At 38.2% G+C, this 17,189-nt stretch overlaps 1 protein-coding gene across 4 annotated transcripts in view; it reads left to right on the top strand.

Moving 5' to 3' along the window:
- SLC25A26 (solute carrier family 25 member 26) overlaps nt 1-17,189 on the top strand; it is a 91,742-nt gene that overhangs the window by 20,735 nt on the left and 53,818 nt on the right. For all 4 annotated transcript variants that reach the window (XM_062585429.1, XM_062585426.1, XM_062585428.1 and 1 more), the window contains exon 5: nt 1,227-1,274. In XM_062585429.1, the coding sequence (XP_062441413.1) occupies nt 1,227-1,274 (48 nt within the window). The remainder of the gene's footprint in view (nt 1-1,226; nt 1,275-17,189) is intronic.

Below are 17,189 nucleotides of genomic sequence, written 5' to 3'. Positions count from 1 at the left end.
CTTCACTCTCACCGAACAACTCTTATACCTCTTGTTATTTGGGACACCTACATTTAAAAAACAGGGATTTGGCTTTCCAGTTTCCAAAACTGTACTCATATTTATGTGAACAGTGCTTGTCTGGAGCAATAGGACATTGAGTCCCTGTATCCTGAACTTGCTAAATGACTTCCAGTTTTTGAAGCATGCTTTGGTGGGAGGGAATATCCTAAAGGCATTGTTTCAGAGAGGCTCTGTGGCAATTCTGGAAATGAGTACTCTTCTAGTATCAGTAACTTCTGAAAAATAAGGCCTTTTATCATCTTTTCTATAGTTACACTGCTCCTTCCTGTAGAACTTGTTTGCTACTGTTTTTACTGTGCCTCATAAGGGGTGTTTTTCAAGTCATATTCCACAAAAGAGAAAGTGGCTCTGGAAAACACTGGGGAAAAGTATAGTACAAGTTTCCATGTACAAAAACTAGCAAAAAGAAGAAATAAATATGATTCTTTAACAGTCAACTTGATTTTTTATTTGCTTGCAAATGAAAACTATTGTGATAACTCTGCCCAAGAGAGTCCCTGGAATTTTTTCGCTGTGACTTGGTCATTCTGCTCTAAAAATTGCTGCTTTTCATGTTTGTGTTTTTTCCACTTCTTTCTAGCTGACCAAAGAACTGTAAGGTTTTGCCAAATAGTGGAGAAACTGTCCTTGAGGATATTTGTCCAGATTTTATACACAGATGCATAATGAATACTTTAAATAACTTTTGAAACAAAGTCCATCATGCAGTTTAAAAAAAAACCTGTCTTAATAAAAAGCTCTGAATCAAAGCTAAGAAGCTAGACATATGTTCAAGCTGTCACCCTGTATGTTCATTTTGCATTAAGCAGATAAGTAGTAGTTTCAAGTTATGCATGCATTTGGGAAACAGAGTTAGAAATAATGTGTTTCTGTGATTCCTTGCCTTCTTATTTTTAAATGTAAGGTATATTTTCTTCTCAATGTGATTCCATAATTGATTATTCTGAACAGTGGTTAAATGCTCTTTGAAATGAAGATAAAACCCTCTGGCATTGTAAATCATGGAATACAGTATATAGTGTTATAATCAATGTAATCAATTTGTTAAAAGTTCAGGTCTAACTCACAGTAAATCTGTAATGCTTGCCTTGTGATCACCAATAAATTGTGGTCTTTGGCAAGCTAATTCCCTATAGATGATGCTTTCTTTTGTTGGTTTACAGGGTATTCAAGGACTTTATCGGGGATATAAAAGCACAGTATTAAGAGAGGTAAGACAGTTCTTATCTTCTTTTTGAAATTGATTCCTTGTGCTTCACCTTATTTGCCTTTTCTGAAGAGATACAGAAGTAGTACAACTGAGATCAATTGCTGTAACGACATACTTTAAATACTAGCTTATTTCATTCTAGGTTTAATATCAGCCTATAATTTCATAGAATATTGATAATGTGCATTAAAAAACTGATACGTGCAAAAAGTCATCGATCTACTTTCCTGTCTCTTGGTTCTGTTGCTGCTAAGTCTTGAGAGAATGGAAGTATGTGTATATTAACATGATGAATATTATAAAACAAAGTACTGGAAATTTGTTCAAGTCTTGTGACTACATCACATGAGGTATGTATTCTAACAGTAGTGAACTGCTGGCATCACTCCAAGTTTGGCACAGACAGATTTAGGCTTTCTTTAAATATATTTGTCAGCAGATGCCAAGAGATTATCTGTCATCTGTATATAGGGAGGATTGTGCTGCTCTTTTTTTTTCTTTCTTTTTTTTTTTTTTTAATGTGTGAAAGAAATGCATTTCTTTATCCAGTTTGTGGATGTGGTATAGCATTACTTAACCTAAATCAGAAGTACCTCACTGTTGGAAAGAACTGGAGCTAAATATGTTTTGGCCTGCATGGCAGAAAATAGTTCCTAAACTAAAATCTTTTCATAAACATATTATGAATTTCAGCATTAGTGTCATGGAAATGTTTGATACTCTGTGTAGACTGAAGACAGATTATAAAAGGAGTAGAAAAACACTTCTGTTGGATTTTTATGACTCTGGCTTGTTCCCACTGAGTTTTGCAGGTAAGCAGAGGGTCTGATCGTGTTAGGTTATGGTACGCTCTTTGATACAGCTGCGAATTTAGCCTTTTGCTTATCACTGGTGCTCTTCTAAAGTAAATGGGATTGTGGCAACTGAGACTGACCCAAGGGAATCTTGACACTGGCCAACAGCCTTGGCATTTCTGACTTTTTAGATCTTTAATATGGCATCTGTGCAGCTTCTTGAATTCTTGTTTTGCATACTGGGTTTCCTTTATGGCTTCCTTGAAATTTTAAACTCTTTGGATATTCTCTTTGAATGTAAAACCTGCCCTAACATTAACGCTCCTGTAAAATGTATTTGATCTTCTCTGAACTGTTTCAGATTAGCCGGTGCATGGAAAGATTTCTTTTTTCCTTTAACATATGCTGGTGAACTGCCAGTCCAGAACTTTGCTTCAGAATCAGATCCCAGGGGCTGTCATTTGACAAAGCAGAAGTTGAACCATGAGTATTTCAAATAAAGATACAAGACTTGATTCCTAAGAAAACACATCGGCTATTGTTCAGAAAGGGTTCTGCACTTACCGTGCTCAATGTGACGTGCATGGGTTTGTTCCCTTCTTACATAACACAACTGAGTAAATTAGGTTTGGATCTTTGCCTCATTTTTAAACACAAGATCAGATCTGTTGGCTGTGTTGCTATTGATAATAATGCCAGTTGTGGAGGCTTTTCAAGCCATTCATTCAATAGTTAGTTGCTTTAAAAAGCCTTTCTTCACACTGAAAACTCTTTTTAGGACAGTTGTGTTAGCCAGCTCCTGTTACAATACAGGATAAAGGTATTACCTAAAATAAGAAATCCCAAATGTAGTGTTACTTAAAATGCCAACAAATGACAGACCACTAGAGTTTATTTTAGAGGCTCTGAATATTTCAAAAATTAGTTATTTTTGCAGAGATGACACCTGCTTTTCTGAATCATAGCCCCCACCATAGCTTCATCCTGTACTTATTTTCTGGCTCACTAAACACATGTTATTCATTTAGATTTCATTTGGAGATGGGCAAAAAAGGCCAACAAGTCATTTTGATTTCTCTAAGGGTTCTGAATAAATGAATAAATTTAGATGTCATCGAATACAGATTTTGCATACTAACAGATAGATAAAACACATGGTTACAACTGGGTGCTGTTCTCCTTAAAATTTGTTTTGACGTATGTCAGGATGGTAATTAATTTGCAGACGAGAATCATAGCACAGTGTGTGACCCTACTGAGATAACTTTGTTTACTCAAAATGGCAGCACTTTGCTGGAAATTTAATTGGGGTCCTCTTCATTATGTATATTCATAAAAGATCCTTCAGAACTGATTTCAATTGAAGTATTGCTTTTTGGGAGAATCTGTCCAATAGAATGAGAAATAAATGATTACCAAATGAAATATGCTTTCTCTTCAAAATGAAACAAATCATAGTTGATAGTAAATTCAAAGTTTTTTTTTTAATCACCATGTTAAGAGTGTTGCATTTTTCTGACACTAAGTGTTGTAGAGCAATAATCCATTTGAGTAAGAACAGCATATTGAACTTCCAGCTGGATGGATTATTTTCAGATTAAAAAAAATCTGTACTAGTTCATCTAGTTCGTTATTGGACACATTCAGGTAACTGTGTAGCACAGGTACTCTGGTACTTAATTCAAACTGAATTTTATGCTTATAGAGTTTGTTTGCCTGCCTCTGTTCTTTGCTCACAGAAAATAATTTGTTTGATTACAGTGGAGTGGGTTTTTTTTGTTAGAGGAGCTTCAGTGCATGATTTCTCATTTGAAAAAAAAAGGCGTGGGGTGTATTGGAAGAGGCAGTGAATAGAGTTCCTTTTAGGAAGTGATATTCTTGCACTAAGGAAATACTTAAGCCAGAACTAAAGAAAAGTTAATTTTAGCTGTTACTGAAAAATAAAATTTTGCATATGGTGCCATGCATATTGCAGTGCCTGAATAGAGCTCTGCTTACCAGTTTATAAAGGAAGTGAGATCCTGAAATCTTTTCTTGCTCTCTTTTTACCTTAGCACAGTAGATCTTTTCAAGACAGTCTTATTCTGCTCTGTTTAATCTGCATTAGCCACTTTGGTGTGAGGGAGTTGTTTAACCCTTCATTTTTGATTTTTTTTTCTTTCACTTAGCTTCTTTATTCTCATCAATATGCTTTCTGCAAAGATGACTATTAGGACAGGAAGAAGGTGGCTGAATATATACTGCTTTTTTGAAATAGATATCTGAGTGAACCTCAGTGAAGAGAGAAAATTTGAGTCAAGCTTAGAAGTCTTGTCTGTGATTCTTCTCACTTACTTTGATGCATCCTCCCTTACAATCTCCATTGCCTCTTGGTCTTTACATCTTACTTTGTTAGCTTCTCTAAACTAGTGCTTAAAAACTAAAGGCAGACAAGGAACAGTGCGTCATCCTATTGACAGTAGCAGTTTGAAAGGGACATCTGTGCTCCAAGAGGAAAGCTTTTCTGATAAAGCAAAAAGTAAGAGTCTGGTTCTGAGGTTGTTGAATGAGATTTTGAATAAATGGCAGGCATTGGAGACTGAAAAGATGTGGAATTCCCATGATGCCATTTCTAAGGCAAATCTAAGTGAGAATCATCCTTTTCTGTGATAGTAGTGCATCTGTGTACACCAGTGAGGAAACTGGGTCATGCTATTTGGAGCAGTCAGTGGACAGGTGAAGTTATTCATGTTTTTCACAAGACAGAGGAGTTTGTTTGTAAAATCTGTAGCCATCTTATAACAAGGCAGGAGTAGACTTTAAATCCACTGTAAATCCTCTAGAATTTCTTAATGGGAATGTAGTTCTTCTGCTGAGACCTTATATAAACAAACGGAGCCAGATTTTTAATTCCTGCATAATTCATTTTATTAACTATGACCAAGTAGAACATCTGTTAAAATTCCATAATGTTAAGTTCATGGGAAAAAGAGAGAAACTCCTGAGTTCTCTTTGGAATTTTTCCATTTCCATTAACATTACAGGACTCTAACAGATGTCCTAAAGGACATTATTATCAATGAGAAGACAACCTAGAAGAAAATGAAGTGCCTTGACCGGTTTCACTGAGTACAATAGCTTGCTGTACAATGAGTTGTTTTACTCTCTGTGTATCTGTATGCAGGCATCAGCTTCCCAGAAGCAGTGCCGCAGTTAGCTGCAGTGTCCCTTCTGTTGTGAATTACTGTAGAAGCATTTGAAAGAGGTGGAGTGCTGAGTGGGTGTTTTGTGTTTTTCATCTAATTTGTCACTTCTAAAAACATTGCAAATGGACAGGGCCTTGAGCCCAGAAGTAGACTGAAAAGAGTAACTAAAATGAATATTAAACTCTTCTCTTAAAGAGGGTTATCGGCTCTTTATGATTCACAGATGACTTGAAAAGAGACTTGAATTGTTTTCAAATGTCAACCTTTGCTAAAGAGGTAGCCCTGGGTAAGCTAGTCCTCCATACTACGTTGCAGATTTTTCTGAGGAAATTTAAGCTCTTTGCTCCTAATGGCCTCCATTCAGGTAGGTGTAGCAATGCTGCATTACTTGTAGCGATGCTTCAGAGCTTGTTGCAAGATCTGAATGACAACTATTGATAAATTTGAACCCACTCTTGCATAGCATGCTCTTGTCTTTACTTTCAGTGAGACAACCCAGCCAAGACTGAAAGGTATGTATTTAAAAGTAACTGAGAGATGGCAGACTCAAATCTCAAGTAAGTCTCTCTGTCCTGAGATAAGGGTGTCCTGAGACACCCAGTATACCCCCTGGGCTGGAAGTTACCAGTCCTGTGCCAGGAATGGGGAAAAGGAACAGATTTCCACATCTCAGTTTCTCTAATTCATATCTTGACATTTTAACTAAACCGCTAATAGTGATTTCTAGTACTGCTGCAATGGAAATGGTCTATTTTACTGGAGTTCCTAACACTTTAAATTAGTACAGCTGTTTTTTTGCAGTGTTTGTGAGTCAGAGTCTTAAGTGGACAAAGGCAGCCACTGCTATCTTCAGAAGAGAGCTCTTTGTGGTATATTTGTTCTGGGGAGGAGGAGAACAACTAATTAAGAGTATGTTGTTGTTGCAGCACTGAGTGACAGCAGTGCTGTGAGAAACAGGCAACAAACTTAGACTTTTCCAAATCTGGAAAAGATAGGAAGTACTAATGTCTCACGAGGAAGAGGTATGATTGTGTATATGCAGCAGAACTAGTATCCTTTTATAATATATTTACCAACAGGGGTAGGGTGGTTGCATAGTGAATCCTTTGCAGAGGAAGAGGAAGTGAGCATAAAAAGACGACCAACGAAAAAACCCCTCCTAAATCACTTAGGAGAAGGTGAGAGGCACTCTGCAGCAATTACAAGCAAAATGGCTCTTAAAGGCACACCTGTGGCACTTTCCTAAATTTAGAAGGTCAGTGCATAAAGGGTTTGCATAAAAATGTGAGACCCAGCTGAGACATGTTGAAACCTTGACTGCAGGAGGGAGGGGATCTTTGAGGGTTGATCTCAATAGAAAACAGTTCGCAAACAGGGAGTATAGTTTATTTATCCACTAAAGGTAGTTTTGTGTACTTTTCTTTTGTTAGGACATCCTTACATAAATATCCTGTTCTCCTAACTGTTATGCTTTTTTTTTTTTTTTTTTTTTTTTTTTTTTTTTTTTTTAAGTTATCTTTGTGTTGTTCTAGGACAGAATGTTGTTAAGACATTCTTTTACTTGCACAATTAAAACTTTGATCTTCTATCATTTGCTATGTATTACAAAGCAGATGTTGATAGAAATAGGCAAACAGGCCACTAATACAGTGTTTGGAAAAATAAACATCCCCTTTAATGAAATATGTGCAGTATCTGTCTTTTGTTACCTTCTGGAAAACTAACTGGGATTTATTTTAACTTGCTGTTTGGGATTGGCTACACTTAACCAAGAATTTGCCAGGCAGGATCTGTAGGATTACGACTTTTGACTCCTACTAAACAACTAGCATTTCTTAGGCTTGGATATTTCCATATAGAACAGCAGCAGTCACATGAAATGGATAGGAACTGTTTAACTAGCTAGTCCCTACCATGTGGAAAATGTGCAGACATTAGGTAATTTGATTAATAGGAGTAAGCTGGAAAAATAAGTCTCTACTTTTCTCTCTTAACTGCATTCTTCGAACACAATTGTGTTTTGGAAAGTGTATCGCTGGGATTATATCCACTCTCTGGTAGAGTACTTGCATCTTTCTAGATTGTTATATGTAAGAGAGTTTCATTTTGGAAGGTGCATAGGTGTTAACGGCAATTCTTGCAGGGTAAGAGCAGGGGATAACTCCATGCTCTGGTGTAAGGCTCAAGCACGCTCTAGGAAAAAAGAAATCTTTCTAGTTTATGAACTGGAACACTGATAAATGGACCAAAGGAGTAACTGTCCTTCACTGTTGTGAGTTATTCATCGCGCTCATTAGCATCTCTCTACAAACACTAGGATAGAATTTGGAAATGAAAGTAGAGATCTAAAAAGGCACCTAAATGACTTTTCAAGCACACAGAATGGCCTTGCTTTTTCTAATTTACTAGTGTTGGAAAATATACTTTGTAACATGCCTGAATGACAAATAAACTGGCCAGGATAGATGGAAATAGGAAGCAAATTCTCTGTTAAAAAATTTTGTGTCAAGCATGTGCAGTGATCTCAGATTTTCCAGTTGAATGCACTTTCTTTTTCAGGCTAGGTGCAGTATCCATATATACTGGTTAGAAGCAGAATGTAACCATCCTTTCTACCACTGATCTGCAGTTTAGCAATGAACCACGGAGTTACATGGTTTGTCTGACATAATGGATATCTACAGATGAAAAGAGCTTCGTATATGCAGAGCATTTCTTTATTTAAAAACTACAGCCTTGCATCTGAAGTCTGTGAACACACAAACCACTTTGAAAACTAGGTACACTGAAAACAGTTTGTGATTTGATGATGCAGACCCTTTGTAAATGAATATGCATGCAAGTGCAGTCTTGCAGGAAGCATATTTTGTTGCATGCTTGAAATAGAGATACTATTTCCATACCTTCTGTGTAAGCAGCTTGATAAAACATTTTTTTGTAAGCCATGCTTTCTGCAGCTTTAGTAGTTTAGGAATGTGTTTTTGTGAGTCAGTAGCAACAGCAGGGCAAGGGCAAGTTGGGAGGAGGCATAAGTGTAACTTTGTGTGTGTCTGTGTCCCATGCTGTATTCCCATTTCTCTCTTTCCCCAGCAACCTAAGAACAAGTTTCTTTACATTGGTTCCCCTTGATTTTCGCATGTTTGGCACTGGTTCAAAGAGCTTGTTCCCCATGTTATCTGCAGTGGCAAATGTTAATATAAATTTCCCCACTTCCCACACCTAAATAAAATTATCTATAACAAAGGATCAGGAAGTGATTGCAAATCCCTTATGAAGGAAAACACACAAAAAGGATCCTTTTGCCTGATGAGAATGTGAGATTGTAATAAGAGAAGGGACAGGCAACAAGAGATTCCTCATGGTAAGAGGAAGGGAAGAGGCTTAAAGTTGTAGGTAGCAAGCAGAAGTGATTTTAAGGGATTAAAAATAGGTTAGCAGGTAGTCTTGTTGAATGAGTAACATCTTTACAGCTTCAGAACTTTCCAAGGAAAACTAAGGGCATTAGAAGTAATGGATTAACGTAGAATCTTTGGGTCATTGTAGTCTGATAGCATGACATTGAAGTCGGTAGGGGTCACTACATGTCTAATGGGCTTAAATTGTTTTGCGTATTTCTGTAAGATTTGGCTAACCATAGCACTTGAAACTATTTAAAAGCAAAAAGAAACAAATTTGTGGATTTTCTGACCAAATCTAGGATTTTTTTTTTAATTCTGCATCTGCATTCCACTATAGGCCACTATGTTCTGTCTACTTTCTTTCTGCTGTTCTCAGTGGGAGATGAGATCTCCTGTCTAAGTTGTGTAGTAATCCTGCAGATGCCAGATGCAGATTGCCAGGCTATCTCTGGCAAAGACTCCGTTTCATTTTTGGGTGAAACAATTTCTGTATGTCTGTGCTGAGGCAGGTCGTTGTCTAACCCTAAAAATATATGAGTATGTCTGCATATACGTAAAAAGTGTACAAAAGAACACATGAATGCAGAGACTTTTAAGATATGAGTTTGTAAGAGCAGTGATATCCCTTGTCAGGGATCTTGCACTCTCTAAGGTGAGTAGTCCTGTAAATGTGTATGACGGTCTGAAACAACAAGCAATTTAGCAATATAGGATTGTCTCTTGAGGATGGAGTTCTTGCTTGAAATAGTCAAAAAGACTTTGACAATAGAAGACTTCCACAGCCAGAATCACGCTACTGTCAGTATCTGTTTTTCAGCATTTTGGCTATTAGCAGATGTACAGAAATAAGATAAGGAACAGAAGCACAATTAAAAAAAAATCAGCAATCTTTTGGGGGAAAGATCAAAAACTTTTTCCCCAAATTCCTTGTATGATGTTATGTGAACAAGCAGTTCTGCTTTAATGCCAAGACTTTAGCTGCGGCGCTGGTCAAGAGAAGATGTACTTGAAATGTAGCTGAGAGCCTTTAGCACCTGCAAGCCCCCAGCCATGAACTGAGTGGCGACTGTCATCTTGCTTTCTCTTTTATCAAAAGCATGACGGTTTGAGATTCAGTAGCTGAAGACGGAGGCCTGAGGGCATTGACACGTGAGCTCTAGCGACTTGTTTGAATGAGTCCCCTCTTCTCTGCCGGGAGGTTAGCACCTCTGTAACTTGAATCAAAGTGGCACTGAAGTAGTTGGCTTTGAACTGCAGTAGCCGAGGACCTGATATATATGTGTGTGTATATATACTGGCTTCTGCAGGTTCTGATACAGGGTAAAGAACCTCTGGCAGTGGAGTGAAGCAGACAGCTGGCAAGAAACACCTCATAAATCACCCCAGCATCAATTTCAAGGAATTTGTCATCCATACCTCGATATCACAAGTGCTGATCCACACGCATCCATAATAACATATCTGTCAGTGGTGCTCGCATTGGTTGGATCCTTGGCATTTGAATTACTGTTTATGCAAACTTTTCTTTTGGCAATGGTGATCATGATTTTCCACCTGTAGGTACAACAGCAAAATTGGAGGGATATGGCTAAAGCATGTAGAAGAGAGGAGACTGATTTTTTAAAAAAAGTTGTTATAATTTTTTTAATATCTGGAGTGCTACTTTGGAGTAAAAATAATTCTACCTATCCCTAATATGTCACTACATTTTATTTTTACATGTGTACATAATAATTGCTCTGTTATTTGTTCATATCTATATATAGTTATGTAGTTAGTATAGTATAACTATATACTATAGTTATAGTATATATCTGGTTTTATTTAAATATAAATAAAATGTTAGGCTTCTGCTGAGAAATCTGAAACTAAAAAGTCGAATCTGAAAGCCAAAGACTATGAAGACTGTGAAAAAGAAATCAGATCTGCAGCGGAGAGCTTATATAATTTATCACAGTTATGGTAATGTTCTGCAAATACGGCTAGAGAGACCTGTGACTGTTTGCAATGAGAATAGTTCTTCCAAGTGATTAACGCAGATCACACTTGAATTTTGTGGAAAGACTAGTTTGTTAATAATCTTCCAGGAAGCAAGACTTGATTCCACTGGTGTGAGTGTAGCAGAAGTGAGCCCCAACTTGGAAAATGTTGAAAGTCATACAAAGCTTCAGAAGATCGTAAGGGCCAGATTCAGCAAGTTTGAGTTAATGGAGTAAAAGAAACAACTTGTTTAGCTTGTTTAAGGGGAAATCTAGGGAATGCAGTCGTAATCGATATTTGTAGCGCTTTTTGGCAGGTGAGATGCCAAAGATGCGAAGTCTCCGTACGGGCACCTTTGTTCCTGTTAGGATTGAAGCTCAGCAGCCTTTTCTGTTTCGTCCTTGCTATGGCATGTTGAATTCGGTGCTGCAAGCTCCCATACACTAGAGGGCACACAGTGCCTGTGATTTCTTTAATGTAAGCTTGAAAAAATGCTTATGGCAAGGCAAGGGAGCTGCTTTTAGGATGACCTGCAGATCTTGAAATTGGCTTTGCTTTCATCCTGCCCCTCAACCACGCCGCAAAGCAAACATAAAACTTGAAGTGAGTAGCACTTCAAATTTTATGTTACTTTGGGGAGTAGTCCCATTGAATTTCCTGGGACTAACTAGTGCAAGTAAATGGAGTGAGATTTTTAGTTTGGGAACAGCCTTATGGATTCCTATTTTTCTTTAACTTTTGATTAGGTTTTCGTTTGCTGTGGATTGGTTGAATGAGGTCTCTAGGCTTGTAGCACTCCACATCTGTTCTAGCCCAGTGAAATAGGGCTACAGTCCTGTTTTACAACAGGAAAAGTCTCTCTAAGATCCATCCTCTCCTGAGCCATCCTATTCGATCATAAAGAAGGGAAGAGAGGTTGGATGATCATAACACATTTATTAGTGTCCATGCTAAGACTCTATAGGCTATGGATTAACCTCTTTTAAGTTTTATTTCAGCATCAGTGTTTGCCAAGATTTTGAATTTGTTTAGCTTGTTTGTTTTTAAGAAAAATATGATAAATGTTATCATGTGTTTTGAATTAATCTCCATGTGTTTTGCACCATAATTTGAGAACACCATTGGAAAATGAGCAGTTCTAAGAAACCGGATCTCCTTAAAGGTGGAGGCCTTTCTGTCCATGTAAAATTAAATTAAAAAAAAATATATATGTACATATTTTGGTAGTAAATGCTGCTTTTTCTGTCCTGGATCACCATGATGATCAACTGCAGTCACTCCCTGAGAGAGCAAGTGGTTAGAAACTCAGTGTCTCCTGCCAGACAGCAGAGAGTCACAGGGGTTGGTGGAATATGGGGAAGTATGAGCAAAACATGATTGTAATCTGGACCTGTGCTGCATTTGGGGCCTGCCCATTCAGGTAGCTCTGATTCTGAAGAGCAGTTTGGCTGAAGAGCAATGTGTGTTTGTCCCTCTTAGGAGAAAGGACTCCCTGATTTTTTTTTTTTTTTTTTTTTTTTTTTTTTTTCTTCCCAGAGTTCAGGAGCCAGGTTGGCTTTGTCTGTGTGGAGAGTGAAGAGCTGGCAGTGGAAGGGGAGAGCTGTCACTTAAAATGTAGCTGGAGGTGAACATGGGGGCTGGAGCAGCTGGCAAGGATTGTAATGCCCGCGCTCAGGTTCGACTGCCCTAACTCGAATCTCACCAGAGCAGAACTCCTGGGCTATAAGCTTTGTTTACACGATTTTCATTATTTTTACAGAAATGTAGGCAAAGCAGGCCTGTTGTGTATGCTGCAGCTGGAAATAGTGTTATTAAAGCAGGCTCTTCTCTCACTTTTATTTTTCTGTTAATTTTATAGAAGCAATAAAGTGAAAGCTCTACAAATTTTCTTTTTATTGAGATTGCGTTCTTGCTTTTTCAAAGCCAGCAGGCCTGGTTACAACAAAGTAGAGCTTGGCCTGAACGCTTTGGCATGCCGCTGCAGATGGAGCAATCCTCAGGTCACTCTGCCAGATCTGGCTTTTCCAGCCTTGAACCTTTCCCAGTTAAAGACCGCTAGCGATGCGCAATAGGTGACATGGAAGAATTTCTGTCATGACTAAACTGAGGCCTCTCTGCGCTCTTTCAGACAAAACAAACCCAAAAGAGAGAGAGAAAGAAGCGTAAGCCATGATACTACATGTGCTTGCTGTGGAAGAAGAGCTAGTACGCTGTTTTGTGCAATTCTTTGATATTGCACGGTCTCCCCCTTTAGAAAGGGAAGAGCAAAAAAAGAAATATATTCAGACATCACACAATAACTAATAATATGCTCATTCCTCAGGAGGTTATTTGCTCCATTCTTGCTTTCGTTGGTATGAAATTCTAAAGTGCAAGGTGGACATTTTAGGAGCCTTATGAGATTTAGAACCATGAGACACTTGACTGAATGATGTCTTGCTGACTTCGGTAAACAAGATGCCAATTGCAGCACAATTTGGCCCAGTATAATTTTGCCACTCACTACATACCTCATACGTTTTGGGCAGATTTCCTTCCCCCCTCCTCCCACCCCTCTAGTATTTTGCCTTCTGGCCTATACAGCTGTGCTCCTAGTATGCTTTCTATTTCTGGAAATGACCCATGCGGTTAGGTCAGTTTGTTTTAGCCTTGCTCCTTGTTGCTGAAGTAGAATAGCACATTTCTCCTAACTGCATGAAAGCCAGGGTAGACATTCTTGGTAAATATGATTAATGGGCCTCTTTGCTTTGCAGTGCAGCTGAAGGCTTCCTGAAAGTCTATGTCAGCTAGGGTACAGCTCCCTAACTAGCCTTTACATACAAAAGTATGCCTCAGATTCAATTATGCTGTTAAAGATACTTTTATTCATAGTTCTTACAATTGAAATATGGTAATAAATTCTAAAGAAGGAATGTCAGAAAGAAAAGCAATCCATAAATAATCCCCTTCAATCTGTTATCTAGAAGTTGGTTGATTACATTGCCCGTGACTGAACACAAGTCTAGGGTTAGCGAGGTGTTTAAGTAGCTTACCCTGGTCAGCATAAATGGTAGTGGCTTACAGTTGATCACAAGTCAGTATACAGAATATGTTCATAGGTTACTGTTATGTTTATTTCCAATAGCATGACTTAAATATGGCCATTCATAGAATTTGATAGAAGATATCTCATGTTGTCATTTTTGTCAGAAAGAGAAACATGATACTTCATGTTATCTTGATGAAAAATATTGTCCAGAGATCCCAGATGTCCAGAAAGAAAGCACTGATGTGAGTGACAGTGAAGTAAAATTTGTGATTTGCATCAAGGAATGTTCAGCTAGCACGTTTCCAAGTGTTAGTGAGCACCTACATCAGTGAGGGCACTTTGTGAATTCTCAATAAAAAAAACAGAGGCTGGACTTCTGCCCTGCTGGTGGGAATAGTTGGCCTCAGCTCAGGCTGGATCCAGCTAGGCTTTCCTGGTGACTGCTATGCAATTGTAATTGCAGACCTCCTGAAAGGAGCACATCAGCATTCTCAATAATTGAGTACAAGTCTTAATGGCAAATAATCCTCTTGAAGGTTTTTTTTTTTCTTTTTTTTTTTTTTTTCTCCTTTTCCCCCTTTCCTCCTACTGCAATCAAAGGAGAGCTTTGTTAAGGCATTAACTAACGAATTAGTTGCTAAATACTGGTAATAATCTATTTCCTATAGATTGCTTTTTAATTACACCCTAAGCTGTGCGATTTTAGAAATCACTTCTTTGTGGCAAACCAACATTTATGGATGTTTCCAGCCTCTGTAGCTAACTGGCAAAAACCTCACTTCTTAAAGCCTCTGGTGATAGCCCTACTTGGCTTATATTTTCCTGTCTTCAGGAGAAGTACTCTTTTTCGATCTTTTTTCCCCAGTTACTAATATTTTAATTTTCCCATGTTACTTTCTGTTGTGAAACTGTAGTTTTAGTTTTACTTTAATGTACAATATGTAAGTTCTCATTAGATTTTACATAGTATGGATACTTCCACTGAAATGTTACATAGAAGAAGTTTTCATATGAGGAAAAGGAGAGAGAACTTATTTTTATATGTACTGCTTAATGCAAATGAGTATATATTTTGTTAATTTGTGTTTTTTATATTCCTTGCTTTTTCTCCCCCGACTTAAGTATACTCCATACCTCTTCCAGTATATCATTCTCCTTCCTTTCAAACTTGACTGTTCTATAAAGGAGTACAACCATCAAAAATGGCAAGCATTAAGCTTGATAATTAGTTCAATATACTGACCAATTTTGTGAATTACCAGTTCAAAGCAACATATGGACATGGATGAAATCAGATTTTGGCATTTCTCACTTAGATTGTTTCAGGACACCGCTGGAGCTTCTTTGATCTGTAAATAACTACTGCAGTTCAGTGCCTTACTTAAAACATATCAAAAAATTCATGACTTGTTTTTAGCTATAATCCTCATTTCTACTTATAGTTTTGAATCAGATTAATAGTTACTCATGTTTTGAGATTTCATAGAGAAAGTTACCAAAGATAGCTCTTTTCATTCTTGATGTTTTAATAGATGCAGCAGACGATTTCTTCTGTGCCTTAATGTGCACCCAGAGTATTTAAACAGATGTTGTATGAAGTCAGAAGCAGCCATCTCCTTTGCTGTAGTTCCTCTGCAACCTAATGGAATTGGTGTCTTCCTTTGCTGTTGTCAGCAGTGTAAAATATGCGAACCATTGGTTTATTTTCACTGCGCCGTTCAGCAACTTACTTCACTAACTCCTTTCCCCGCTCCCTGCTTTAGCTTGCACATAGCAGCCTTTTTCTCAGTTCTAAACGTTACAATGGTTTTAACTGTGATATGCCACCTAGCAGACACAGCTTGAGATAATCAGGTAGTCCCTATTTGTTACTTATAGCTCTTTAACATTGGTCTATGCAGGTGCTGAATTAGTTCAATAAGCAATGTTACCTTTCCAAAGTTGATTAAATACCCTACACCTGGGTTTTCTGGGTAGCTATGAAAGGGCTATATAATTTTGAGGGGGGGAAGACTCTGGAGAATTATGGGTCCTTGGTGTTTTACCATCAGCTTTGCAGCTGGGTAACTCCATTGCTTCTAGTTTAACTCCCACCGTTTTGGTTAGAAATGCTTTTTTTTTTCCTAATCCAGTGTTCAATTGTAGTGCAGCATTGGATTTCCCTGTTGTTTCTGTGTTTTGTTTTTGTCACACAAATCCTCTGCGTAGTTCGCTGTGTGGTTACCCGGATTCCACACAAACCACTCTCTTGATGTTTTCATAATGCTTTCAGGTCTACTTAGATCAAGTTCTTATCCTGTGTAACCCCAAATCTAGCTCTGTGCCCAGTGAAAATTCACTGTAAAAACAAAACAAAAACATAAGCTTGTAATTCAGCTGAAGGATGAGTTTTTTCTGCAAGGAATCCCATTCCTCTTCAGTTTTTAGTGCCTTGATAAGAAGCCAAATACCTCCCGCTTGGTATGACATTTATTTCTGTGTGTGGCAGATGAGAAAACCCATGTAGGAATGTTCGACTTGCTCAACTGGATCAGACCCGTGTTCCCTCCAGTCTGCTATGCTGTGTCTGCTTGGGCCCAGATGTTAAATCTGCAGGGAAGCCTGATGGTACAAAAGGTGTCCTACCTTTCCAAACAGTTGTTTCCACAACTGACAGCTGCTGGAAGATCTTCCTCAGTGATTCCTTGTTAATATGAGTACCCTCAACAGAAATGATGTTAAAAGTAGGTACTAAAAATCCCAAACTTTTACATTTTTTTGAGTGATTGCAGCTGGCTCATAGATTGCTTATTCCAATAATTAATTTTTTTGCAGCAACTAATATTTATTTTCTGGGATAATGGATAACTTGAGGTTGATCCTTCTTACATATTTCCCCTTTATCTTTCCCCTCAAGCCACTGCACTCGCCTTCCCTTTTTTATTTCTGTATTCTCTCTCACAAAACATCATATTATACAGATAAAGATTTTAATCTTTGTGGGCCAAGTTCTCCTGCTGACTTCCGTGTCAGCAGAACTATGTGCTAACAAGCTGGGGCACAGCCGGAGACCATGCATCTTCCAAACCCGCAGGGCGGAGGATTCCTCAGGGTGCCTGCCTGACTCTTCTTCAACTTCATTGCAAGGTCCTTCAGACATTGCAGTTCATTGTCTGAAAAGTAATAACCAGAAGAGTGGCAAGCACAGCTACGGGCAGAGAAAACCGTTGAGAGATATCTCACGTTGAGAATTCTTGACAATTTTGGAATAACTTAATCTCACACCTGCTATGCTTGGCAGTGGATTTGGCTTCCAAGTCATGGAAAAAAAACAGCCGTACACATCCAAAGAACCCTGAGGTCTAGAGATACGGTGTGGTACAACAGAAAGACTTGACATGAAAATGTAGCTGAAGCTGTCATGAAAAAGAAAACAACTGAACTGGACAAGGGAAAGCTGACGTGTGGCTAGGATGGTATGATGAAGAGCACAGGGACAATGAGGGCTGGTCTGAGAAGGTAAAGGACTGCCTCTGTGAGGGCTGTCGGGTT

The sequence above is a fragment of the Rhea pennata genome, chromosome 12 (assembly GCF_028389875.1).
Source record: "Rhea pennata isolate bPtePen1 chromosome 12, bPtePen1.pri, whole genome shotgun sequence".
In the NCBI taxonomy this organism is placed as follows: Eukaryota; Metazoa; Chordata; class Aves; order Rheiformes; family Rheidae; genus Rhea; species Rhea pennata.
This window is presented reverse-complemented; position numbering and strand designations above follow the sequence as displayed.